The following is a 27,088-nucleotide window of genomic DNA, read 5'->3' on the forward strand; positions in this document are numbered from 1 at the left end:
ATATAATTCCCATACCATACAATTCACCCCTTCAAACTGTGCCATTCCGTGGGTTCTGGTCTACTCACAGTGCTAGGCAACTATCACTGCAGTCCATTCTAGGATACACTGGTCCCCCCAGAAAGAAACCCCACACCCATCAGCTATCACTCTCCATCGCCCCTCCTCATCCCCAGGCAAAGAAAAATTTTTAGTATGAGCATATCCCAAATATTACATGGGACATACTTATACAAAAATATACCCATTATTTATCTGCGGTCCAGATGTAACTGGGCTCTGGCTTTTTCTTTCTAAATCTGGCAACCCTGTCCTCAGGCCTGCTGTGGACATTAAATAGTTAACAACCTCAGTTACCCTGCGGGGGCTGTTTGGTTATGTTTATTCCTTGTATTGTCATATTTTAGATTCCCCCAGAAGCAGAGCCTGAGACAAGGATTCAGATGCTAGGAGTTTGTCTTAGGGGACGCTCCAGGAAGTGAGGGAGGGAAGCAGTGAGACGGGGAAGGGGGGAGAGCCCCTGAGGGCTACCATGAGCAGGCCCGCAGGGGACCCTGGGAATGACATCCCCCAACACCTTTCCTTCTCGGGTGGGAGTGGCTCCCGGGAGTGGGAGCATAGCCAGCTAACAGCATGGAGCAGAGAGATCCAGAAACCGTGGGGCTCTACGGACCTCTCTGCAGGGGGAGCTCTGGGCCGGGCTGAGCAGATGCTGGCAGGGCCCAGAAGCACCTGCTATAGGCACTGGGGGCAAGTGTACTAAGGTGAATAGTGTCCCCCCAAACTCATGTCCACCTGGAGACTGTGAGTGTGACCTCGGATGGAAATAAGGTCTTTGCACATTAAGAGCTGGTCATACTGGACCCAGGAGCCACTACAGGCATTTGGACGCAGACACACACAGGGAGGATATCGTGTGAAGGCAGGGGCAGCCACTAGCGGGATGTGGCCACAAGCCAGGATGGCCAGACGTACCAAAAGCCAGAAGAGGAAAGGAATGATCCACCCCGAGAGCCTTCCACAGGGGCGCGGCCCTGCCCACACCTCAATCTCGGACCCCCACGTCCGGGACTGCGTTTGAAGCCCCCCAGCACGTGGCCTTCAGCTGCAGCTGCCCCAGGATGTCCACACGGCAAGTTGCTATTGTCCCCTGACAAGGGCTGCTACCGCCCGTCTCACGGGGTCGCTGGGGTGAACCACATCCCAAGACCTCGGGCAGGTGGCGCGGCGCCCAGGTGGCCGGGTCCCGCGCCGTGGGCTGCCCTGCCCGCGCCTGTCTTGTCGGGTTGCAGCCGCCACTGGAGCTTGCTGGCCTGACAGCCGGGGGCCCCCCTCCCCTCCGAGCGCTGACAGCGTCAAGCCGTGGCAGCAGCCACAGCCGGGGAGGCTGGCGCCCTTGTTCTGTCAGCTCCCGGGGTGCTGGCGGCGGGGCTGGGAGGCGCTGTCACTGAGGGCCCCCCGCCGCGCGCCCCCCCCCCCTATCGATCCCCCCACGGCCCCGCCTGGAGCCCGGCTTGCTGCCAGCCGCGCATCTCCAGTGCAGACACGAACCGTAATGTCCTAACATTCCCAGGCCCATAACCTTTGCTTCTGGAGACGGCTCTGGCTGTCAGAGGAGCCCGGAGGCCAGTGCTCGAGCGGGCGGAGGCCGGTGTGGGCGCTGTGGCGGGCGGGTGCGGGGGAGGGCGGCGGCAGCACGTCCACCACCACCCGTTGCAAATATACGCACAGTAAATCCATGGCGAGTAAGTGGGAGAGGCTAAAGCCGGGATAAAATATGGGCAGATATAAAGCCAGACACCTTTATTGTTCTGAAATGTCTTCCAACAAGTTATGGGACCACAGCTTGACCCTAACCTATCATCTTGTTATATGGCAGGACACAGAGCTGGCTCTTGGAATTCGGGCTCCAAGGGGGCTCGCGGCCCTGGCCAGGCTACAGCCCCCACCCGCCCGGGGCGTGCTTGCCTCCAGTTTGTGCAGAGCTGACCCTGACCTTCCGGCCTGAAGACGAAGAGCCTGTCTCCACCTCCTGCCCTGCACCTCCGGTCGCTGGCCTCAATGACCAGCAGAGCCGTGTCCATGGCCTCACCCCAACGATAGGCGCTAAGTGTTTCCTGAGCACCTACTATGTGCCAGTGACGGTCCTGGCTTCTAGGGACGTAGAAATCCGTGCCCAGACGTGGATGGCACACCCCCAGGCCCAGCTGCTGGTGCCTCTCCCCTGTCCCCTGTCCTTTTCAGCTCCCTGTTTACTCCCGTGTAGAATGGGCAAAGGGACTGACCCTGTGGGGCCTTTGGGAGACTTCAGGCCCCAGTCCACACCGGGCGCTAAGCTCAGGCCTCCCCACCATGTGAATGTTTGCAAACAATGCCCCTCTCTGGACCTCAGTTTGCTCCTCTGTGACATGGGGGCAGGAGCACCTCTCGGAGGGCTGTGAGGACTCAGCGGTTCGCATGGGTGGGGGGCCCTCAGCTCCAGGACTGCTCAGGATTATTCTCATTTACAGAGGAGGAGCGCCTAGAGGCTCAGCCAGCAGAAGAGGGCAGCCTCATCCCCATTTTAGGGTCTGAGAGGGAGTGACTCACAGTGGGTGGGGTACAGGGACAAAAGCAGACACACGGCCCCGCGGAAGGGACATGCACCGGCCCGGTTTCACGCCACCGGGATGCACGGCCCACGCAAATACATGTGACCCCCACCCCCACACGCCCCGGGGGGACCCTGGCCGCTTCCTAGGGAGGCTCCGCTCCATCACACAAGCCCCAACTGGCGGCTGGCATGGGGCCACGGCTCCTCTCCCCAGCACCTGGCTGGGAGGCCTCGGGGGCTGAGTTCCCCCAGCCCGTCAGCAACAGCGACTTCGAGGTTCAGAGGGTCCCCAGGGGACCCAGCTTTCCTCCACCCCCGAGGGCTCATGACGCACCCGTGACCTTGCCTGGAGGTGTTTCGTCTAACCCACGGTCCGCCAGGGATCCAACCACCTCCCACTGCCCCTCATCAATGGTTAGGACCAGGTCAGGGGGGAGGAAAGACCCCCCCCCCCCCGGCCTTAAAACGCCCTTCCTTCCCGTCGCCCACGTGTGCAGCCAGTCAGCGTTCGGGTGTACCTATTACACACCAGGTGCCGCCCCATGTGCCGGGGCGCACCAGTGAACAGAAGGGACAGACAAGCTCTCACAACACCTACCTTCTAGCTAGGAGAAATTTTTTTTTTTTTTTTTAAAGGAAATTAATGAATGAGCGTTTGGGGATGCTAGTGCACAGCACGAGGAAGAAAGCAAATCAAAGTGCTAAGAGAGCAAATGAGTCTGTGAGGAAGGCAATCCAGGAGGGCCTCGTGGAGGAGGGGACATTTGAGCTAAAGCCTGAAGGGCAGAAGGAACCAGTCAGGCAAACATCCAGGGAAAGGGAATTCCAGGCCATTTCCACATGCAAAGGCCCCTAAGCAGGACCAGGAGACTGTGGCCCACAGGAGGTCAGTGCTGGCGGGGTGGGGCAGCGTGTGGAGGATGGGGTCGGGGGAGGAGGCAGGGTACAGTGAAGGAGCAATTCTGGGAAACTGGCTGCTACAGGAAACAGATGGGACCGGAAGGTCGGACCCTCAGGTGCCAGGCGGAGCTCACGCCCTCCCCAGGCCTCGACCAGGCCGCTGACCCTAGAGACGACTGTTAGAGTGCTGTCACCCAGCACTGTTCTCCGTGGCCTTCAGGTGGTTCCAGACTGCCCTATACTCAAACTGGCAAGAACACAGAGGAACTGGCACAAGAGGACCTGGTGTGTGATGCTGTGCAGCCCTGGTGGGTTCCAGAAACTTCTGTGCCTCGGTTTCCCCACATAGATGTCCTCTCACTGTAGGGCTGCCTCGAGGAGTGTTGGGCTCTCATAAAGAGGCCCGGCCAAAAGTCCCACCTTCTAGGCCTGCTGACCAGGAGCCTCCCCTCCACCCCAGGGGCTTCTGCTCGATACAAATGCCCATTGTGCTGGCTCACCCTAGCACACCCACCCCAGGCTCTAACTGGTCCTGGAGGAGGTCAAGGGCACTGCCCGCCCACTGCAGAGGCCAGAGGACGGGATGGGTGCAGGAGGTCCCTCAGGGTCATCCTACCTGGGCTGGCCCTCTGGGCTCCCACAGCGAGGGGAGCAAAGTGGTGCCCAGCTGGAGGGCCTTGGAAGGAAGTCAGATGGAGAGGCCATCATTTCAGCTCTTGGGTGCACGTTTCTGGAAACCAAGCTGGGTAGGAGCGACGGGGGTGGGGGAGCCGTGGTTGCTCTGACCCCCTCTTCTTGCCCAACACACCATTGGGCTGCCATCTGTTAATGAGAACCCCAAAAGAAGATTCTGGAAGGAACAGCCTAGGAGGGTAGCATGGGGTGGTCCTTCCTGAGCACCGAGCTCCATCAGGTCTCCTTCTAAGGCTTTTCATGAATCATCATGTTCAATCCCCTCATGACCATTTTACAGGTTGAAAAACTGAGGCCCAGAGAGGGTAGGAATCTCCTGGAAAGTCACACAGCAGGGATCCAAGCCTGTGTTGTGAACCCGTGATCCTTCCTCTGATGACAGTAATACCAAGCTCATTTCCAGAGAGCTGCGGACCTGGCGCTGCTGGGAGCACGCCCCGCGAAACTTATTTTATCATCACAAAACCCTGAGTTCCTGTCCCACTTTACATGGGGGTAACTGAGGCAAGAGACTTGCCCATTTGCACACCTAGTGAGATAATGGGGCAGGATTCCAACTAGGCAGGACGGGGCTTCTGCCTCCCCCCCATCAGCTGCCCCTCCTGGATTTGGGGCCGGAGACAGAACCAGCTGTAAATGTGGGTGTCCTGGGGCACCTCCTGCCTCGCCCTGCTCTGCGGGCCGCACTGCTGAGCTCTGGGAGCGAGCGGCGCATGAAGAATTTCACCCGCAGCGGGCGGTCGCCTGTGCCAAACAGTGGGGGAGGTGAGAGGTGGGGGTGGCTCTGAGCAGGCACCTGTCAACCCTGACCTGACACAGACGCCTTGACCAAGGGGTAGCTGTGGCCCAGCCCCAGGGAACCCCAGGTGGGCTTCGCTCTGGGCCCCGCAGTTCACCCCCCTCGGGTAGGAAGACGTAACCTCCCCTGCGGCCGCCCTCGTGGGGGGCACACCAACCCTGAAAGGGTCCCCTGGTCCTCTCCCACCCGCCCCCAAGTTCAGGACCACGGCAGGCCCCGACTGGAGCTGGAGCCATTCTGGCCCAGGGGGTCACCAGCGGTCATTCTTAATGGCTCGGCTGTCCTGTCCGGCTCTGTCTCCGCAAGGGAGTGATCTATGACCCCATTACCGCCGAGGCCTCTGAAGGGCTCCAGGATGGATTACCGGCTGCCTCGAGAGAGCGGGGAGGCAAAATCACACGCAGGTGAAAAATGAACTTCATCAGACTCCCTGGGTCTCATTACCATCCATCAGCAGGCAGCCCGACCCTGCGGTGGGGGCGGCCACTTGCCAGGCGTGGGGGCGGCCACTTGCCAGGCGTGGGGGCTGCAAACCCCCCCCCCGCCTCCTTCCGCTGCCAGAGCCCCATGTAAGCTCTAGCTCTCAGCTTTGCCTCCTGCCCCCCCAGAACCTCCAAAAAGGACCCCATGGCCAGGGCTGGGGACAGCAGGCAGGCATCTCCCACGGGGCCCTGACTCTGTATGTCTCTGAGTCCCTGTCCGAGCACTGGGGCCATGGACTCTTGACAGCGGGGACCATGCCATGAGCCACGGTTGCTGTGCGTCCCACCCTGCTCGCCGCCTCCTGTACAAACAAGCGCTACTGGCCAACAGCCCCCGCCCGAAACCCCTGCCCTGCCGGGTCCAGTGTGGGCCAGAGGGCCTCCTGGATGAGAAGGGGCTTGTCTCCCATTTGGCGGAGGCCCCCAGGGCTCGGAGCAGGGGACAGGGAGCCAGAGAGACTTCAACAAGAAGCAGAAGCTCTGGAGGCAGCTGTCCATGTCCGGCGGGGCTGGGGACAGGTGCCTAGCAGGCTACACTAGCTGGACAGACACTTGGAGCCATCAGGAGGACAGCAGGCCTGCTCCGAAAGCAGATCCCCCTCCCTCCCCAGGTCACTTGCCAAAGAGTCCCCCAGGCACAGAAAAACAAAACCTGGACAGGCCTGCTCTATGCCCCTCCCTGGTCCTCCCCCTGCAGGACCCGTTTCAAGCCCCTCTCCTCCTCCCTCTTGGGTCCCCTCGGGAGGCCCCCGGCTTCGCTAGCCAGAGCTGAAGATGAAGCCTGTTATGCATCCAGAACATTCCACCCACATGCCTGGCTGGCTGTGAGCTCTTGGCCCTTCTGTGGGCTGAGTCAGGGGCTGCACAGGTCCCAGCTTGTACAAGAAGCATAAGGGAAACCCAGGGATGAGGGACAGGCACCTGAAATCCCCTCTCGTGGTAACGTTCGAGACGGCTGTCCCACGTCTACTCCACGCAGGCTCACTGCTGAACCCACAGGAGCTCACGTGATCTTCCTGGCCGGGCTGTAGGACGCGTGCTACAGTGTCGGTTCTGTTTTGTAGGTGCGGACATGAAAGTTGAGAGAGGTCGAGGGAGCGGTCTGAGGTCCCACAGCGAGTGAACAGCAAGGCTGGGAGAGAAGCCCGTGCCCCTGGGTCTCAGCTACATTACGAGGCCGGAGAGAGGTTCTCCGAGCTGAGCCCGGCCCTCTTGAGATCAAGGCCATCCTGGCCCCGCCAGCACATCCTCACGAGGGGGTGGGGGTGTTCAGCTAGTGAGAGGCATACTCCTTTCTTCTCAGAGGAGGTCTCTGGGGCTCTGGGTTCGGGGGGCCTGGGCTGAGCAGCCCTCACTGGGCCACGCCTCTCTGAGCCTGCCCCCCCACCCCACCCAGAGGGGAGGCAGCAGAGACTGTCTAGGGAGGGTGAAGCTGCTTTGGAAAAGGCAGGCTCCCGGATCCAGAGGGACTGTCGGTGTTAACTGGATTCTGAAGGGAAAACCCATTAGACTCTGAGCCCAAGTTGGGGGTGGCTGCCGAGGCCCACAGGGAATGGCCAAGGACTGATGAGAGCAACCTCCAGGCCAAGGACACGTTCTGCGGCCCAGAGACCAACTGCCCACTCTGGCCCCAGGCTCTTCCCATCCCCAGCGGGACAACTTTCTACCCTGGGCGGTGGTGGGGGCGGTGGTGGGGGGTGTGTGGTCCCTTTAATGGAAGACACTTAGTCCAGCCAAACCCTCGAAACCCTGCTGCTGTCTCCTCTTGGCTTCTGCTCCCCTCCCCAAGCAGACAGACACCCACGAAGCATGAATAGTCCATTGTGGGCAGCTTCTGAGCAAACCCGCAGTCACCCAGGCTAGCCTCAGAGAGGACTGTGTGTGTCAGAGAGCGATGCCCGTGAGTGTGTGTGCGTGTGTGCGCACGTGAGCCTGTGCGCGTGCCTGAATGTGAGGTCGACTGGGTGCACGTCTGTGAGTGTGCATGTGGGCGTGTGCTTGTGCACGGAGGGCTGTGCGTGCGCGCGCGTGGGTGCGTGTGCAAAGGAGGATGTGCACTCGGGCAGGGAGCCCTGGGCGCCCACGCCGGGCCCACAGTAAGGCACCTAGTGACGGCCCCCGCCTGGATGGGGGAAAGAGGGCTTGCCTGGAGGATGTCTGGCCTTATCCAGAGGGATTCCGACCTGCTCTGCGTCCGTGCTCACAAACAGGACACACCCCCAGGCCGCCACTGTCCTTCCTGCTCACCCTGAGCCAGTGGTCAAGGCCCACAGGATCTGAATGTCCAGAAGCCTGCGGGGTCACTGTGCGTCCTCTCAAACACAAGGGCACACAGCCGAGGCCTCACGGCCGACTGGCCTCATGTGAGGAGTAAACCCTGCCCCACCAGGTCCAGGACTGCAAGGGCCTGGCCTCCGTCCCACTCCTGCCAGGGCTTCTGGGTAAAGGAAGGGCCCGGGATGCAGAGATAAGGCTGGACTCAGGGTGACCGGGGAGAGAGAAACAAGCGGGCAGATAAGCCAAGGGAGCTGCCTGGGCCCCCCGGCCCCATGGCAGCGTGTGGCTAGGAGATAACCACATTCTGGGGGCCCCAGCCGGAGCCGAGGCTGTGCAACTGATGCCCAGGGGATAAGCCGCCCACCCACCCGGCAGAAAGCAGGGGCTCTGAGGAAGTCCAGGAGCCCAGGAGTGGAGCTGGCGGACAGCCCATGCCGTTGTCACCTACTCCTGGGCCTCGGAGGACACTTCTGGGCACCCCAGCTGGCCCTGCACGGAGCATGGCCCCCAGGCCAGCAAGGTGCCTGGAGAGGGACCCCTCCCCAGCATGTTCTGAGGAGACATGTCTCTGTGTGGAGAGTCCACACAGAAACGCTGGCCTCGGGTTTACCCAACAGCCTCTAGAAGGGTGGTTGGCACAAGCGGGTCCCCCTGGGGCTGTGTTCTCGGCCCTGAGAACTGGGTCACCGTCCCGAGCTGCTGGCCTCCATTCCGCATCAGTGGCAGCTGCCACGGGGTGGCTGCCTCATTCACATACTGAGCGTCTAACCGCCGAGCCTCAGTTTTCTCATCTGTAAAATGGGGCTAACAGTATCTACCGCTCAGGGATGTTGTGACTATTGAACTGGCATCCAGGTGTCCCTCTGTACATGTTTTTGAAATAAAACGAAGTTAATGACATGAGCTGCAGGTTCTCCTCTCGGGATGTACCCCAAAGCACTGAAAACAGATGTCAGAAGGCAAACTTGCACGCAGAGGTTCACAGTAGCCAGAAGGTAGAGATAGCCCAAGTGCCCCTTAGCGGCAGAATGAACACAGTATGGAGGCGGTCCATGTATGGAACATTATTTGGTCACGAAAAAGGATGGCCTACTGTCCATGTTACCATGGATGAACCTGGGAAACGTGCGAGGGGCAGAAGGCCCATCACAGATCACCCACCAGAGATGCCATTTCCATGAGATGTCCAGAAAGTGCAAAGCCACAGAGACAGAAAGCAGGTTAGTGGTTGCTGGGGCTGCGGGGGGTGGGGGGTGCCAGCTGATGGGGAAGGGGGCTTCCTCCTGGGGGGAGGAAGATGTTCTTGCACTGGACAGAGGTGGCAGGCACGACACTGTGCACATTCTAGAAGCTACTGAATCGTTTACTATAAAATGTTTCTTTTATGTTATATAAATTGTATTTCAGTACAAAAAGTTTAAATGAACATGCACTGCAAAGACTTTAACAGACAACTGGCGGGTTCCAGGCCCCCGGAAACATCCACGTCCCCAATAAAGTGCAAAGAACAAGGAGAAGGGGTCTTCCTCACCTGCGAACGGCGCAGCCCAGCTGGAGGAACCGGAGAGGGCTGGTTTCAGAGCTGGATGACGGATCAGGGCCGATGACACAGACCCCTTCATGAGTATTAATTGGATCTAATTAGATTTGGGGCCACACCAAATGGAGTCAATTTGTTAACTGGGTTTATGTCAGGATTTCAAATCGCTACCAAGTAACACAGAGCAAAGACCTAGTGTCCAAGATACGGCACTTAACCGGATCATGACGGAGGCCCGCAGAGACGGCCAGTCGCCCCCAGAGTGGAGGGGCTGGACGTGGGGGCACCTGGGAGGTGGGGAGGGGCATCCCTCACCTCGCCTTGCCCAACCTCTATCTTGCTTATGACCCTGACCCTCCCTAAGCTTCAGTCTCCTCATCTGCAAAACAGTGGGGGCTGATCCAGAGGCAAAAGTGGGAGATGGGGGGGTGGGGTTCCAGCTTCTCCAAAATTTGCATGAAGTCCGAGGGTACTACCCCTTCCCCATCCACAGAATTGTCTCCCTCTGCCTCTAAGACTCCACCAACCACCTCTGCATCTTGGAATCTTTCAACTCACAAGTCTGTCTCTCTTCCTCCAGGAAGCCCTCCCAGACTGCTGCAGCTATATGCCTTTAACCTTTGGAGTGCCCAGTTGGACATTAAGATCCCTGAGGACAAGATCCCCTACCTCTGACCTCCTGCTGTCATTGAGAGTTATGGTGACCATCTATGTTAGAATTTACTGACCTGTCCTTATAATCCACCAGAACATTCTGGAAATGATAACGCTTTGACTTCCCAAGGCCAAATGCCTGATGTCCTGTCTTTGGACTTGAGAAAGGAGCCCCTTCCCCCAGCACATCTGGCATGGTCATAGCACCACCTGCAGACTGGGCAGGAAGGCCAATGGGCCAGCCCCTCTCTGTGGCCATGCCCTGGACCCTGCCAAGGAGGAGATGGGTTGCTGTCCCTCGGGAAATCCACTCAACCGCACGTGTTCCCAAGATGGCTGGGGCGCAGGTGAGCAGCTGATAAACACCTTTCCTGGCGACTGGGGTGTCTGCAGAAGGCCTGAGATAGGGCTGAGCAGCTACCACAGAGCCCGTGTCTTCCAGAGCACCAGCAGGAACATTCTAGCACACTGTGCACTCGGGCCCAGAGAGTGAGAGGGGAAACCTTCCTGCCACTACTCCGCAGGTGTTTATGAATCCAGGGCTTACCCCATGCCGAGCCTGCGCTAGCCCCCCGCTTGCCAGGACCTCCACGTACCAGAGAAAAAGAGCCAGAAGCTCTGCCAGGACACATGGAGTGAGAAGCAACGGGCGCTTTCTACCCACTGTCTCTGCGCAAGGTGCTTCCCATAGCTCTCATCTAATCTGCCCTATGACCTCGTCTATTTCGTTTCGGTTGAGAAAAGTAAGGCACAGAGAGGTTCGATTTCAGCAGGTGTCTCTCTTCCTCGGTTCTGTTTGGCCAGCAGACCATACGTGAGCCCTCGAGTGAAGATGTTATATGCCGGCAAGGAGCGCCAGGGGGCAAACCAGGAAACGGAGCAGGGGCACGGAGGCCCGGTATCCGCCACATTCTGATGCTACACCGAGGCTGGTGGAGAACGGGGTGCGTGGGATGCTCCAAGAGATGGTTATGGCTTCCTGTAAGTCCCCCACCCCAAGCCCGCCACGTGTGGCCCGCTGTGGGGGCCTGTCACACAGGATCGCCGACACATGCCACCCCCACCAACATTTCAGGCTTACAACCAAAGGCGACCAGAACTTCAGAACCGAAAATCAGAATGTGGTTGGTGGGGAAGATGGGAAGGAGAACCTGGGCCACTGTGCATTGCAAATCACCCGCCCCCCCCCCCACACACCCCGAGATTGTATAGTGCACAACCTGCCCAACGGTAGGAGCAGTCCAGAAACCCAGCAGGGCCCACGTCCCCAGGATGGTGGCTGTGTAGGGGGATTTGCAGATCCCTTGCAGATTGCCTTGCACATGTCTTTCCCCAGAACCGTGGAGCAGCTCTCCCACAGAAGACCCCCTCTTTGCTCAACTATGTGCCCCTTCACGGTGCCCTCCTCCCTTGCGCAGCCCCTGTCCTGCACCCAGTGAGACTCCCTCTCACACTCTGTGCTGTGGGGGCACCTGTGGCTTGGCAGGGCCTGGTGCTGAGGGGAGAAGGTGCAGACATCCGCCGCCCGTCCCCCACTTCTGGGCTCACGTCCAGCTGCTGGCTCCCGCGGTGACAGCCCGCCTCCCACAGCTCTGAGAACAGAGCCAGGCTGTGTTCACGTGTCCCCGCTGGGACCACACGGCGGGCGGGCAGGCGGGGAGGGGGGAGAGGGGGGAGTAAAGCCACCAGCCCACACTGCCAGGCCACAGGCTCTGTCTGTGCCCAAACCTGCCATTAGGGAGACTCGAGGCGGCCAGACCAGCCCACCCAGTCACCAAACGCAGCCCAGACTGGCCCCTGGGGGCCCAGGGCGGTGGCCGAAGGGGAGGGCGACAGCAGCAGCACTCACGACGGCCCAGGGTTACCAGGGCCTATTCTGTGCCAAGAACCATGCCCCCGGCGGCCCTCCCAACACCAGGGAGGATGGAGATCCTGGGTTATCCCCATTTGATGGATAGGAGGACTGAGGCTTGGACAGGGCGCACAGGTCTGCCTGCGTGGTCTGGTCCCTGACACCATGCTGGGGGCTGTGGGGAGGTTATAGGTTTGTAGCTCTATCCCTGGGCAGGGGCTGGGGCAGCCCTTGGAGAGCCCGAAGGCTCAGGGAGCAGTGGCTTGGGCCCCAGGAGCAGGAAGGGAGGCCGCCCCAGAGCGTGGAGGTTGGTTCCTGGTGGAAAGTCCTGCTTTGGCACTGCTGGGCTGGTCTTGGGCCTTGCACAGGCCTGGGGCAGAGCTCCCACCTCATGAGACGACTCCCTGATGTATGAAGCACAGCTGAATGGCTTAATTGAGCCCTGGCATGCAGCTGGCGCTTAATACATGCTCTTCCCTTCCTATACCTTGCTGGGTGAGGTGAGGGGAGAGGGGCAGGACCAGGATGTTGGGGGTGGGGAAAGGCAGCCAGAGCCGCCCCTCGGACGTGTGTTCCGGCAATTTTGGAGCAGCTGCTCTGCGCCAGGTAAGGGGGCTGTGTCTTCCCCTTGATGGCTGCCTCCCACGCCAGGCCCATGGAGGTCCCGTGGGGTCCTGCCTGGCCCAGCTGGGGTCCGGGGATCCCCACACTTCCAGACAAGGATGGCAGTGGTGCTGACAGTTCACACGGCCCAGAGAGGTTCGGCAGCCTGTGCAGGGGTACACAGCTCTAGGCAAGAGTGCCAGGATTCGAACTCAGGCCAGCCGGGTCCAGAGCCCTCCTCTTCAAACCACATCTGGGGAGCGAGGGATGCCTGGGATGGTCTCTCGGCCCCTGGAAGGGAGGGCATGGTGCCCCCTTCACCGAGGTGAAGGGGTAGAGAGGCTGGCCCTGTCCGTGTGTCCATCTCTGCCCTACAGAGGCCAGAGGCCTTCTTCTGGGCTGCCCAGCAGGAGAGGGTCTGTGGTCCCAAAAGCTGGCCTCGTGGGCCCTCCCCTGCACAGCCCCCACCAAACCAGCAGGTCAGACGTGTCACGTCCGTGTCCCTCACACCCTCCGCGGACGGCAGGTGTGGCTGGCCGCCAAAGCCACTGTCTGCTCACTCACTCCCTTGGCCCGAAGCCATGGAGGACGTGCCGGGCCTGCTGGGTGAGCATACACGCATACACACACTCAGAACCGCCCCCCCCCCCAACTCAGAGTCACACGTGCACACCAGCCGGAACAATGAGCTGCCGGCCTGCACACCCACTTGACTCATCTGTCCTGATGGGACCTGGAGGCAGGGGAGGGAGGCCTGGGGAGCAGCCGGGCCCACAGCTGACGAGGAGATGCCAGAAAGTCCAGCCCAGCCTTGGAACTGCGTGACCACGGGGGCCGCGGGGACAAAAGCACAGTCACACTACCCTACGCTGGGAGGGAGGAGAGAGGACGCATCCATTCCTCAGTTAAGCAGCCACACACCCATCCTTGAATGGTTTGCTGAGCACCGACTGTGTGCAGACCCCCTTCTAGGTGTCAGTAACCACATCAGACATGCGCTTGGTGCTGGAGGGATGGAGGTGGACACAGGACGTGGTGACTGACCCTTTGCTATGTGCATTGCCTTGCTGAGTCCTCCCTGAGACCCTCTCAATGGCTGCTGCCAACGCCCCCAACGCAGATCAAGAAACAGAGACGCCACTAGAAAACAGAAGACCTAAGAGCCTGCGCCTTGCCTCATTCCCCTTCCCACGTCCCTCTATTTTGTCTGAAATAACAAAGAAAAAGAACCAGAAAAGGCAACACCTGCACTTAGGATACCTGCTGGGCCACTGTCGGGTTTGTCCGGGACAGCCCTGATTCTCACCTAACACCCAATCTAATAAATGAGAGCACCTCCTGTGCTCTCAGCGTGCCCTGGTTTAGACCCAGATAAAGCCAGTGAAGCTCCCTTCCCACTCTGGCGCTGAGGGAAAGATGTAATCAGGGAGAAAAAGGGATGGTCCCAGGACAGCACAATCACGGAAGGCTTCCTGGAAGAGGTGGGCTTGAGCCGTGCCTGGAGGTAGGGAGACACCACCTACCAAGGTCCTCCATCTAGGATCCAGGACCCAGGCCGGTGCTCAGCTTTATAGCTCTGTTTGAGGACCGCGTACTCTGGGGAGGCCCCAGAAAGTACAGAGCGTGAAGAAGGGGCCACACTGGGGCTGTGCCATGTGATGACAGCCCCCCACAGCCCTGGCTGCCTTCCCAGCACCCAGTTGTGTCATGACGGTGCTGTCCAGTGCCCCTGGGATGGACGAGGTGTCCCACTGCCCGTCCCCACGGGTGCTCACAGTGTTGTGACCATCCATGAACTAAGGCCCACAAGTGCGGCCAACAGCCTTGGTATACAGTAGGTGTTAGCTAAACGCCAGCCGCTATGGCCCTTTTTATTGTACCAAGGAGGTGCACAGAGGAGAAGGGTCCTGGAATCTGAGACGCGGAAGGAAGACTGTCCTGTCTGGTCTTGACTCTTCTGTGACGGTCCAACCAGTTTGGTGGACTCTGCTTGAATACTCTCGGGCTCAGGGAGCTCACTACCTCACGGCCGGCCGGCCTGTCCAGAGATAGGCAGTGGACTGTGCTCCCCTGGTCTGTGTGTTCCTCCTTCATCAGATTAAAACCCAGCTGCTGAGTGCAGGGTCAGGACCAGAGTCCGTGCCTCCCACTCCCCAGCTGGGCATCCTGCATGTGGTTTCTGCTGCCCCCAAAGCTGGCCGTGGGGGGGTAAGGCGAGGCGGGAAGCCCTTGTACCCCATCTGGAGTGGGAGCGGGAGCCCCGGGGCTTTGGCGTCCCCTGGGCCAGGCACACCTGCCACTCCCAGGTTCTCAGGTTCTCCAGCCATGTGTCAGCCCTCCTGACCTGCCCGAGCTCCTGGACCTCCCTGGCTCGCATCTGACCCTCCCTGCCCTTTCCCTCTCACTTCTTACAGAGCAGGTTCTTTGGGTTCTAGACTCTGCCCTGTCCTGGGCAGCTGGGCAGCCCCCCAACCCCGGCAGGGGTGCTCCCTCCTGGGCTCCGACTGGGGCCACTATGCTGGCCACCGGGGACATCACATCTCTCCCCCGGGGCCACGCTCAAGCTCCACACATGCTCCGAGGTGCCCCTGCAGCCAGGACACACACCCCACCCCAAGTCACAGGCCAGCACTCTACCGCCCCCGCACGTCTGTCTTTGGAAGTCTGGCCAGCGTTGCAGGACCCATGCCCCCCCCCCCCCCACCACCACCATGGCCCCACAGAGGGCCATCCTGGGGACTCACCCGGCAGGAGCACTTTCCACTTAGGGCTCTTCTGGTCCATGAGAACAGACAGTCCCAGGCCCTGGCCCGCCCACCCCGGGCCTGGCCTGGAGGGCACGGCGCAGCTCCCTTAGGCCTGGGGGAGGGTTGAGGGGGGCGGAGCAGCAGGGCCGGGAGGAGCCGAGCTGGGCTCTCCCAGCTCTGCAGTGGGGGTCCAGGAGCAGACTCCCGAGAAGACGGTGGAGAGAGGCAGGGGGCCAGCCAGCAGGCCGAGGCACAACCACGCGGGCGGCAGGCCCTCCTCCTGCCCTCCCGGCCTCCAGCCCGCCCTGGCGCACACCCCCGCGGGCTGCACGGGGAGCGCTGGAGGGCGGCAGGCGGCAGGCACTGCGGTGGCCACTTCCTGCTTTCCCTGCAAAGCCGGCTCCCTACTTCCCCCGCCAGACCCAGTGGGCCGAGGTATTGACTGCTGGCCTGGGGAGCAGAGAGGACCCCGGGTCCCGCAGGGGCGCCACACCCACCCGAGTCCCCCTTCTCCGTTCACGGAGTCACTGGGCAGTCTGTTCCGAGCACCCGCTCTGCACCAAGTCCCCGCCGTGGGCTTGTACACGCTCCAGGCCGAAGGAACCGTCCACCTGGCCGCCTTCCCAGAGGTCAGGAGCCCCAAGGGCGGACGTCGGGGAGGCATGGGCCAAGGGCGGCTCGGCTCTGGCACAGGGAAAGGGTGTGGGCCCGTTGCCCTAGACCGAGGACGTGAGGCCTCGGCGGGTGCCCCGCTGGAAGGCTATGATGGGGGAGGGGGAGGGCTCAGGCCTGATGGGGAGGCAGGGGTGTGCAGAAGCCGAGGCAGGGGTCCTGAGGCTCTGGGGGAATTCCAGGGCAGGAAGCCATCCCGCTGCAGGGCTGTGGTCTCTGCCACCCGGGTCAGAAGCTCCCCTGGGAGACGGAGGAGGTTTCATAAGGGGGAAGGAAACCTGCTGTCACTGGGGTCTTAGCTCTCGGGGTCTCCTTCCCGGAGGGTCTCCTCTCTGCCCTACAAAAATCGACAGGCCCTGTTCTGGTGTTCCCTCCTCCCCTGCTCCCCTCCTGGGTGCACTACACTTTCTCAGCCATTCTGCCCCTTGTGAGAACCTGTCTCGGCCTGTGCGGGGACAGGACGGTTGGGCATTTGCTGGGGGTGGAGACCTTGGCTTGTAGGGGGCAGGCGGAGGGATGCCCGCCCGAAGGTGGGCCCACAGGCTGCTTCCTGGGTGAGGTGCTGGGAGGCTACGGGAGAGGCAGAGCCTTGTCTAAGGCTCTGGGGTGAAGCCCCGTCCTGAACCTGGGATGGGCAGCAGGGGTAGGAGCAGGGGCTGGGGGCGGTCCAGGTCTGTGACTCAAGCCCCATTTCTAGTGCTATGTTGCGCCACCTCCTGGGAAAACACCAAACTGCACCGAGACCGTCCAAGCATGGGCAAGGAATCAGCCCCTTCTGGGACGCCCCTGCTCCGTTTCCGGCCAGGGTGGTGTGGGGACCCCCAAGGCCTTGGCAACTTGGGTCACCTCCACAGCAATAGTCCCGAGACAAAGGTCCTGTCATCTTCCTCGTGTTCCAGCGGTGGAGACTGGCCCAGGATGACCCAGACTGCACCTGCTAGGGGTGAACTGGGCTATCTCAGGTTCCCCTAGGAACTCGGCCACGAAGCTTGAGGGGCTAGCCCTGGCAAAGCGTCCGCAGGGTGCCCAGTTTCGCGTCAGCACTCACTCGCGTCCCTTATGCCCCCGGGGTCCTCACCGGGCTGCCCATGCTTTAGTCGAGAGCTTGGACCCCGTGCCCCTCCGGCTGCACACGGCGAGCTCGGCGCAGCCACGGTGGCCAGCGTGGCGGGGCAGATAACAGTCCCGCAAAGGTGGGCGTCTTTTCATCCCTGGAGCCTGTGAGTATGTCATGTCACCTGGTAAAAGGGACTCGGCACACGTGATTAAGCTCAGAGCCTCGAGAGACAGAGATGACCCTGGATGAAACAGGGGCCCAATGTGATCACAAGGACCTTCCTAAGAGGGAGGCAGGGCTGCGTGGTCGCCAGCGTGAGCCAGAAAGGAGAGGCTGGAGAGGTGGGGCGAGGAGCCGTGAGCCACGAGCCTCGGGAGCCTTCGAAGCTGGCAAAGCAAGGAACTGGTTCTCCCCTGGAGCCTCCGGGAGGAGCCAGCCCGGCGGCCGCCTCTGATTTCTGGGCTGTGAGGTCATATAGCTGTGCTGAGTGCGCGGTGATTTCTTCCAGCAGTCGCAGGAAAGGAGTACAACCAGGAAGAAAGCTGTGCCGCCTCCCCGCTCCTACATACAGCAGGCGCTCGATAAATGCTGTCCTCGGGTCGCCTGGGGGGCTCAGTCATTAAGCACCTGCCTTCAGCTCAGGTCATGATCGCAGGGTCCTGGGATGGAGCCCAGCATCAGACTCCCTGTGGCAGGAAGCCTGCTTCTCCCTCTCCCACTCCCCCTGCTTATGTCCCCTCTCTTGCTGGGTCTCTCTCTGTCAAATAAATAAACAAAATCTTTAAAAAACAAAACAAAACAAAAAAAAAGCAGCTCTCCTCTATGTGTTTGATTCAGGGAGCTCATAGCCCCTCCTCAGAGTCATCCACGTTCAAGGGAGAGAAAGAACCAATCATTCACAGGTGACCTTCAAGTGTCCTTGACTCCAGTATGTCAAACCTCTGGAGAAGCAAGCAGTAAGGGGTCCCTAGAATTTTATAGGTTGGAGCAACACCCTCGGAGGGAAGAAAAGTTCCAGAATGCAGTAGGAACCTGCCTTGAATGTCAGCCCCAGGCCCAGGAAGCCTGAGGAGATCTCTGCCCCCTGTGCATAGAAGAATCTTTTTCTCTTTACCATCCCAACTGGTTCCCCAGCACTAGATGACTGAAAAACTTGTGTTTGCTCCACAGCTGTTCATGGGTTACCTGTTACGTGCACCGTGTCAGGTTCAGAGAGAGATAGAGGACAGTGAGAGATGGTCCCAGCCTCCATGAGGAGGGCAAGTGAGCGGAGCACAGGTCACCCCAGGGCCTTTGCACTGCTCTTCCCATAGCCTAGAGCTCTCTAATACTACCTCCTCAACAAGGCCTTCTGTGACCACCCTGCCTAAAGTCACAGCTCTCACCCCTCTGTGTCCCCCTACCCTATTTCTCTTCACGGCACTTCACACCACCTGGTATCATGCATTTTGCCTAACACGTCTTTGGCACGCAGTAGTAGGTGCTCAAAAAATATTTATGAAAAAATGCACACACATAAATGACGGTGTCGATGTGCGAACAGGCAGTTGCGGCAAAGACGCAAGCAAAGGTCTGCTGGGAGAGTACCCAGCTTCCAGATGGTTCCTGCTCTCAGTCCTGTCACAGGTGGAAGTCAGTGTGCGGCACAGCAGGGTTTGGAAATGCGGCTCTTGGAGCTAACTGAATTCATGGGGCACCCCACGGGGGTAGCTGAGGTCCCCGAGCACCGGCTTGAACCGGGGAAGCCAGGGCAGTGGGTGAGCAGAGGCTGGGGCAGGATGGGGAGAGGCGGCCTCACGGGGGCATCAGTGCCCGGCTCCAGCTCCCGCTCCTGCGGGCCCCCCCCCGAGTCCCAGTCACCTCTTCATCCCCACCCAAAAGCCCGATCCTGGAAAGAAATGGGGGCTCAGGCACTCAGACCCTGTTGGCAGCAGCTCTGTGGGCGAGGCGCGTCTCTGAGCTCGTGCCCTCATGGACTGCATTCCAGCCAACGCTCGATGTACCATTTTATGAAACTGTATGTGTGAAATTCTCTTCTCCTAATTTCATGAAACCGATACCAGTCAGACACCGAGAGTCACATGCCAGCCAAGGGGCCAGCTGAGAGCGAGCGGGCCCTGGGCCAGCCGCACGACAGAGAGAAGGGTGTTCAGGCCCGCGGGGGTGAGCGAGTCCCGGCTAAACATCGGAGACGCTCCTGAGGCGACAAGGACCCACAAGCAAAGGGCCTCTCCAGGCGGCCCCGACCTGCAGGCCCCGGGCTCCCCAGCATGACCCGAGCTCCCAAGAAGAAGAACCCGCAGCGTGTTGCGGAGGAAGGAGGCTTTGGATCCCGGCGCGACTGCGGCCACACGCAGGAAGGGAGAGCGGGTGGAGAGTGGGGAGGCGCCCCGGAGGCCAGACGAGCCCTGCCCACAGAGCCAGGGAGAGGGGGCATGCAGGGCTGGAGAGGCCGAGCCTGGACCCCCCCTCCCCACGTCCTCCGAGCAGCTGGGGTAGGCGCCCTCCGAGTTTCTCTGTCAAAGCACCAGCACCAGCACCCGCTCCAAGTGAGGCCTGCCAAGCGCTTCTTGGGGTCAGAGCCCAGGACACAAGTGGAGGCCCAAGGCCAGGAGCCCATTTGCCCAACAAAAGAGACAAAAGCCTTTATGGGGCCCGGCCTTCAGGTGGCCACTGGTACGTTCTCTCTGCCCAGGCCAGGGCCGGGTCTCTGTGGCTCTGAGGGCCCAGCCCGCCGCTAAGCCCTGGACGGGGAGCCCCCTTGGATCCTCACAGACTGTGCGGGAACTGGGCTGCAGGGACTGCGTGCTCACACCGAGCTGGGAAGAGCCAAGGCAGAACCGTATGTAGGGAACAGGGTTCGGAACAAGGAAGGGGTCGCAGGATGGGCGCCCATGAACATTCACCTCCAGGACAAGTCCATGTTGCCTCGTTCCCCTGGACCCCCTCCTCCAGGATCTCAGCCCCGGGGCCTGAGGGGCTGGGCTCCCGGGAGCCTGCCTGATTCAACACTGGCTTCCTTCTTTTGCATCCTTGGCTTGACCCCTGAAGGGCGCCTTTCCTCTGGGAAGTGGTGGTGTGTGTGTGTGTGTGTGTGTGTGTGTGGGTGGGTGGGGAGCCCCAGCACCTACTTGCACTACTTGCAAATCTACCCTGTGTCTGGGGGGAGCCGAGGGGTGCATGCATTTTCCTGCTCTTGGCACAACAACTCTGAGCAGAACGGCCCTGGAAATGTGCTGTCCCAGGTGGTTTCTCGGCAGACGAGGAGATGCAGATGTGTCTGAGGCTGAGCAGCCGGGGTGGGGGGTGGGGGGGGAGTACTGGGGAGAGGACAAGAGCAGGGAGCAGGGAGGCAAGAGCAGGTTCCAGGTAAAGCCTCAGCCCTGCGGGAGCCCCGGAGGGAAAGCTCCATCCTTTGCTGGAAACCAAGGGGCCGGGCTTCACATTCCCGCGCTGGCCAGGGCACGAGAGCTGCCCGCCCTTCCCCTACAGGACACGGGGACCAGGGGAGTGTGTCCAGGGGGAGCACCCCAGGCTCAGACCCAGTTCTCAGAGCTCACAGAGCACTGGGCGAACTGGCCGCCGGGATGTGTGGCTGAGGCAGAGATGGCCAGCCAACGCCCACCTCCGCAGTGCCCAGCCCCTCCTACACTGGACTGCCCAGGTCCCCTGTATCTGGGTGGGGCGGGAACTGGCTCCAGCCAGCGCAAGGGACACGGGCCTCAAGGCCAAGGTGGGTGAGTATCCAGGGGCTCTCCTGTGTTCACTACCCGTGTCTGCTAGTGATGGAATCAGGGCACTCTGGAAGCCAAGAGATGGCAAAGCCACAGGCTAAGGGGACCCTGGGACCCCCTGTCACCCAACAGGAACCATGATAGCCTCAGGATTATCTGTCCCAGCACTTGTCAGGCCGCAACTGATTTCAGAAGTGACTTTGGGATGGGCAGACCAAGGGTCCTGAAAGATGTCTGTGTCCTATTTCGTGGAAGCTGTGAACACACCACCCCTCCCATGGCAAAGGGGACGGCCGACCGGGCACAGAGAGCACAGAGAGTCCCGGGTGACCCAGGGGCACTCATGCCATCACAGAGTTCATACACGTGGAAGGAGAAGGAGAGGAAGCACTGGAGAAGCAGGGCAGAGCTGGGGCGTCGCGGGCTCTGTGGATGGGGCCACCGGCCGGGGACTACACGCGGCATCCAGAAGCCGGGGAAGGCCGGGACACGGAGCAGCCCTGCCCGCCCCGCTGCGTTCAACCCACTGACACCACGCTGGACTCCCGGACCCCAGAACTGTAGGACAGTAACTGGGTGGTTTGAAGCTGCCGAGTCAGTGGTTACCTGTTACCTGTAGCAGCAGGAACTCGAGAGGACAGGCCTCTTCCGAGATAAGCCCCTGCCACGGGGGTGGACAAGCGCAGTGACGGGGGCAGCTTCTGGGCTGGGCCAGGCCAGCGGGGTGCAGATGGGGTGCAGAGGGGCCGCCTCCTCCCCCACCGCCACTAGCCCGGTTCCTCCTCTCTGCTGCCCCATGAGCTGTGGTCACTCCAAAGCCAGGAGAGTGGTGGCTTTCTGGGTGGGAGGAAGGCACCAGCTCTGGGGAGCACCCAATGGGGCGGCCAACCCCAGCGCCCCAACATGACAGCTGAGAAAGGGAGGGGCCCCAGGAGCACTGCTGTGACTGCAGAGTCGATTTTGGCCTGGTCTCCTGCGACCCCACTGCAACCCCATTAGAGGGTCTGTGACTACCACTGGATCTCTCTTTTATTAAAATATTTTATTGATTGATTTCAAAGGAAGAGAGAGTGCGAGTGAGCGAGCGCAGGGGGAGGGGCAGAGGGGAAGCAGACTCCCCACTGAGCAGGAAGCCCAACACAGGACTGGATCCCAGGACCCCAGGATCATGACCTGAGCTGAAGGCAGTTGCTTCACCGACTGAGCCATTAATGGAGACATTATTTGCTACTTCCAGCTCAGAAAGGACATCTAGGGCCCATGGGGCGCAACTTGGGGTTAGGGTTAGTATGGCAACCCTGATGATCACACAAGAAGCACATTCGCAGCAACCACAAGGCGAATGGCATACCCTGGAGTTGTGCAGTGTGCAACGTGCACAACCTTGCACAGCAACCTTGAGTACCTCCTTGATGTCCATCCCACTGACATCATGCTACCACACCTACTCACCACTGGAGCAGCTAAGCTTCGGGAAGATTATTCTGAACCTTGCCAAGTCTCCATGTCTGGGAAGTGCTGTGCTGATTTGGAAACTTGGACCTGGGTCTTGGACACCAAGCCACACCCTTGCTTATCACCAGATGGTGCTGCTTCTCTCCCAAGGAGGCTGTGGCTGCACAAAGTAATTGTTCTGGAATGCTTGTTCCCATCCATCTGTGATGAGTTGGGAGTTTCCTCCTGCTGGATTTGACACCCCTTGTGAGTGTGCCCATGAGAAAGGGATCTTGCTTTGATTAAAGGTTTAAGAATATCAGACAGGGCTGAGCCTGGGGGCTTGTCACCCTACAAGAGGAGGCTGTCCGACGACCAGGTTTGGGCTGCACCCTTCTCTCCCCCAACCAGAGACTTCTGGTCAGTCTAAGGTCTGTGCTTGTCTAAGCCTCGGCTGTCCCTACAGCCCCGGAGCCAAGCTCCCTCCAATCAGCACGTGACCACATCCTAGGCGGGCGCTCTGAACCATGCAACAACCACCTCTGGGAGAGAACACAGCAGAGTGGCCCCCCGTGTCCCCGAGAGCACCCCGTCCAGCCCCCTGGTCTGGAACGAGGGCTCCTGCTGGGACAGCTTCCGCCCCTAGCAAATACTGCTGTGTCTACATGCAGGATGTCTGCAGGGCATTGAGGGACAGAAATGGACGGTGCTGGGTAGTTACCCTGCAAGGCAGCAGATGCTCACAGCCCCCTGGGCCTTCTGAGAGAGGCCTCTGCCCCAGCGAGCACTGGGGAGGGAGCCACCATTGCAGGGGTGGGGAGAGTCAGTGGAGAAATGGGGGTTCAGAGCTCTGGAGAGAGGAAGTGGCAGAACTGCGGGTGTGTGTGTTGAGGGGGGCAGTGTGTGCACATGGATACAGGTCCCGTATATGTGTGCCTGCGAGTGTGCGTAAATGTATGTGTAAGAGAGTCCTGGGACCCGTATGTGCGCATGGGTCTGTATGTGTGTGCCTGCATGAGCACCTCCGTGCGCGGTGCCTTTGCTGGCTCTGTGTGTGCGCCCCTGTGGCCCGGCTCTTGCAGCCGTGTGTCCGCATGTGCTTGCCTCCCGGGCCGCCCGCCCGATGAGAGGTGGCAGGTGTGTAATAAACCATTAGTCTCTGTCACGTTTCTGAGCAGCATCAGTGGCCTCCCGGGGAGGAGCCTGACTCCAGGATGGCTCTCCAGGCAGGTCTCCGGCTGGGAAGCCGCCCACCCCCCTCCAGGCAGGGCTGCAGCCTGACGGGAGCAGCTGGCAGACGTGGGCCTTGGGCTCCTGCCCTGCCCCGGGCAGCCCCAGGGCTGGGAGGCTGGGCCTTGTGGGTGCCAGTCGGGGGTGGGGAGGCAGCAGTCCCCCAGGGTCAGATTTGCAGGCTACTACCCAGCACGGAGGCATGATTGGGATGGGGGGGGGGGCAGGACAGCATCCTCGAGGACACTCTACCAGGTGCCTGAGAATCACAAGTCACAGTGGCGCTTACTGCAGCCCCCACCTGCGAGCGGTCAGGGCCAGCCCCACACTGGACCCTCTTCTGTCCCAGTTACACGGATTCCCACGCCTGCCCTGTAAGCCAGGCCCTCTCAGCCTTCACGCCCGTTTCTCAGATGAGGAGGAAGAGGCATGGCCTGGAAGAAGGCACTCGTCCGGGGCTCTGGTGTGCTGGGGGGGTGGGAGACGGCTCCCGGAACAGCATCCCCGCCCACCACCTGCACATCCACCTGTCAGGGTCTGGGAACCCCTTGGAGGGCTGCATGGCCCGGGGGGGCCCCCCAGAAAGCTGGATGAGTCCCCTGCCGAGAACACTTCATGGATGCCCCAGAGGGCAGCCCAGGCCCTGAGGGTGGGGCAGGCCAGCTTCCCTCACCCCCCCATAACCCCCACCCCCCCACCCCGTCAGCCAGCCTGGCTCCTCCTGGGCCACATAGGCTCACAAGCAGCACTTTCCGTGGGGCTCACAACCGGGGCTGGCGCGGGTCTTAGGACTCAGTCCCCTCTGGGCAGCAACACGCGGGGCATCTACAGGGACCCTCTCGGAGGGGGTTTGAGAACAGAAATATGGCCTAAGGAGTTGCTCTAGGACCCTCCCCAGATAAGAACGCAGGTGCCCACTCACACTGACATCCGGCCAAATGGCCTGCCAGGGACCCACTCACGGCCCCCCGCCCCGGTTCCACAGACCCCGCCGTGAAAGACTCAGGATGTCACCCAGGCAGGGACAGCCCCTCTGTCATCAGGGAAAGTGCCAAGATGGGCAGACAGGGCCTCCGAGGCTGGTGCGGCAGCAGCAAAAGGCACACAGTGGCTTCGGTGGCCGCATCTTCTTCCAGCCACATGCCCGGGCTCCCTCTGGCGCGCAGAGGCCGGCCCCGGAGAGCGCTGAGGGTCAGGCCCCAGTGCGTTCACGATGCAGAAGCCCAAGAGTGGTGCCCGCAGCACGGGTGGAGAGGGGCTGCACACGGCATTGCGCGGGGCGTCAGGACGGCGCAGGGCGGTGACCACATAGACGGACCCGGGGTGCTGGGGAGGGCTGCCAGCCGAGACGCAGCTCAGACCCCCAGGAATAGTACACAATCATGGTTTGGGCAAACACAGGTGTGCCGGAGAGAGCGGCGTGTGAGCGGACGGGTTCCGGGATGGGGGCACACGGGAGCAGGTGGAGGGCCCGTCTCAGCGGGTTCTAGAGGTCCCTTACACCTGCTCTAAAGCGAACGCGGGAACACGGTGGAATCACAGCTCACAGACACAACACACAGAGGCCGTCCGCGAGTAGGGGCCGACAGGGCGCCGGGAAGCAGGGGTTCCGATGGAACCACAAACTGACTTAATCCCTATGGAGTGTAAGAGCCAAACTCAAGGAAGGGAGACGCGGCCTCCAGGCTCTCCCCGAGAATGTGCTGACCATGGGGTGGAGGTCCATGCCCGAACTCAGTGCTGGGAGCGCCCCCTCCCTGCTGGGGACGGCACGAGCCGCACCAGCACCCAGAGACGGCAGAGCGCGCGCGATTCTAACCTGTGCCAGGCAGGTCTGCTCCGGTCCCGGCCACGCTGCTCTGCGGACACCGGGTGGGTCCCGGCTCCTGGGCCGTCCGGGGGCCTCTGGGCGTGCTTTCTGCTGGGGCGCCTGGCCGGGGCTCAGGCTCCCTGGCGGGGACGTGGATGGCTGTCGATGCCTCAAGAGATGCAGACGTGACCTGGAAGGACAAGAGGGGACAGGGTGAGTCTTGGCCATACTCGCCCCGAGCCGCTGGGTGCCACGCCTCCCCCACGACGGCCTGGCTTTGCCATCAGGGACTCGGCTGAGCTGGCTTGGGGCAGCGCAGGGCTGGTCTCCAGGAACCCCAGGGTGAGTGTCTTCTTTGCCCGGTGACCCCTGCCCGAGGACACCAGGCTGGCCGCTGGGCCGTGGGGCTCCACCCGCCGGCCCTGTTGCTCCCCAAGCCCCTCAGCCCTGCACGGAAGCGGGCATAACCTCCGGCTGGTTAATCGCGACCCCGACGATTAGCCCAGCGGGACTTTCGTTCACGCCACCGGGTGGCCTCCCCATCCCCCCAACCCCAGCCCCTGTTCCAGTTCCTTCACTGTGGTGAGACGGGGGTACAACGGGTGGCATGAAGTACATTCATAAGGAGCAACCATCACCTCAACCCATTTCCAGAACTTTCTCCAGACCCCCTGACACTCACTGCCCTACTTCCTATGTCTAGGACTCGGACTACCCCGGAGGCCCCATCCGCTTCCCACATATAGGCAAACTGAGGCTCAGAGAGGCGCCGGAGGAACCTGAGGTCGCAGAACTGCGCGACTCCTGGGCTGAGTCCCCCCACCAGTCAACAGGGCCTCGGCTCCTGGGCTCGCACCTCCAACCTCAGAGGCGCTGGCCTGCCGGCGGGGGAGGCCGTGGGCCAGTCCCACCGACCGGCGACCGGCGACCGGCGACCCCCACCTCCCGACGACGAGCTCCAGGGCCGTCGGAAAGCAGCTTCATGTTGATCCAGTTGTTTTAGGGATTAGTGCCATAAAACCCAAGTGCCCTAAGAGAGATGGATGGCCCAGAATTCCCCGGTGAGCAGGGGCTCCGCCAGCCCTCCCTGCGAGAGGCAGATACGTTTACCATTTGTTTCCGGGAATGCTTTAATTTATGGGATCCATATGGTGACACTGCCCAGACCACAGCCCCCGCAAATCCCACAGGCGTGCTGGCGGCTTAGACTGGAGCCAGGAGGAGGCGGCACCTCAGCCCGGCACACTTGATTCCCTCGCTCGCTGGCCCAGGGGCAGGGGCCCGTCGGCGTGGCAGGGACCCAGGAGCCCCACGTGTATCTCGTCTTGTCGGGCTCGAGCTGCCCTTGCAATCTCGTCCTGGGGAAACTGCCAGGCGCAGGCTGCTGTGTCCACCATCGGTCACAGGTCGGCTTGTCCAGCCAGCCTGGGACGCTCTGAGGGGTGGTACTTGGTCCAACCAGGAAGCGTTCTTGTAAACCCCCTGGGGTGGGCTATGGGTAGGGGGAGTGGAGGAGAGCAGTGGAGGGAGAGACTGGCTCTGACCCCTGCCCACAGGCTGGTGGAAGGGAGAGAGGGGAGGGCCCCCTTCCCGCTTCTCCTCCTAGAGCTGGGGTACCCAGGTCCTGCTGGAGGAAGGTGGTGGGGGGCCACCTCTGGGAGGTAGGGATGGCTTCCAGGATGGGGAGCGGTGGGCAGGAGGACCCCACTTACGATGTGCCATGCTTGACCCTCTCACCCACCATGTCACGCACCAGAACACAGAGACAAGAGGAGATAAAGTGGCCTGAGCTCTCAGCTATGATTGGAGGCATTGGGATTTGAACCCAAGCGGTTGGGAGCAGACTCAGCTGTTAGAAAGCAAATGGAGGACATGGCTATTAAGTAGAGAAGAGCAGAGAGCAAAAGGGAATTGGACTAGGCAAGAGAGGTGCAGATGAAAAGCACTGTAGAAGTTAGAAGATCTCTCCGGGCCTGGAGAAATCCAGGCAGTCTTGCTGGAAGAGGTAGAA

The 27,088-nt window shown here is 61.0% G+C and overlaps 1 protein-coding gene across 5 annotated transcripts in view; it reads right to left on the reverse strand.

Annotated features, from left to right (window-relative positions):
- GSE1 (Gse1 coiled-coil protein) overlaps nt 1–27,088 on the reverse strand; it is a 387,275-nt gene that overhangs the window by 221,426 nt on the left and 138,761 nt on the right. For all 5 annotated transcript variants that reach the window (XM_059150773.1, XM_059150769.1, XM_059150770.1 and 2 more), the window contains exon 2: nt 25,087–25,267. In XM_059150773.1, coding sequence (XP_059006756.1) covers nt 25,087–25,267 — 181 coding nt within the window. The remainder of the gene's footprint in view (nt 1–25,086; nt 25,268–27,088) is intronic.

Source organism: Mustela lutreola, chromosome 16, assembly GCF_030435805.1.
Source record: "Mustela lutreola isolate mMusLut2 chromosome 16, mMusLut2.pri, whole genome shotgun sequence".
Classification (NCBI taxonomy): Eukaryota; Metazoa; Chordata; class Mammalia; order Carnivora; family Mustelidae; genus Mustela; species Mustela lutreola.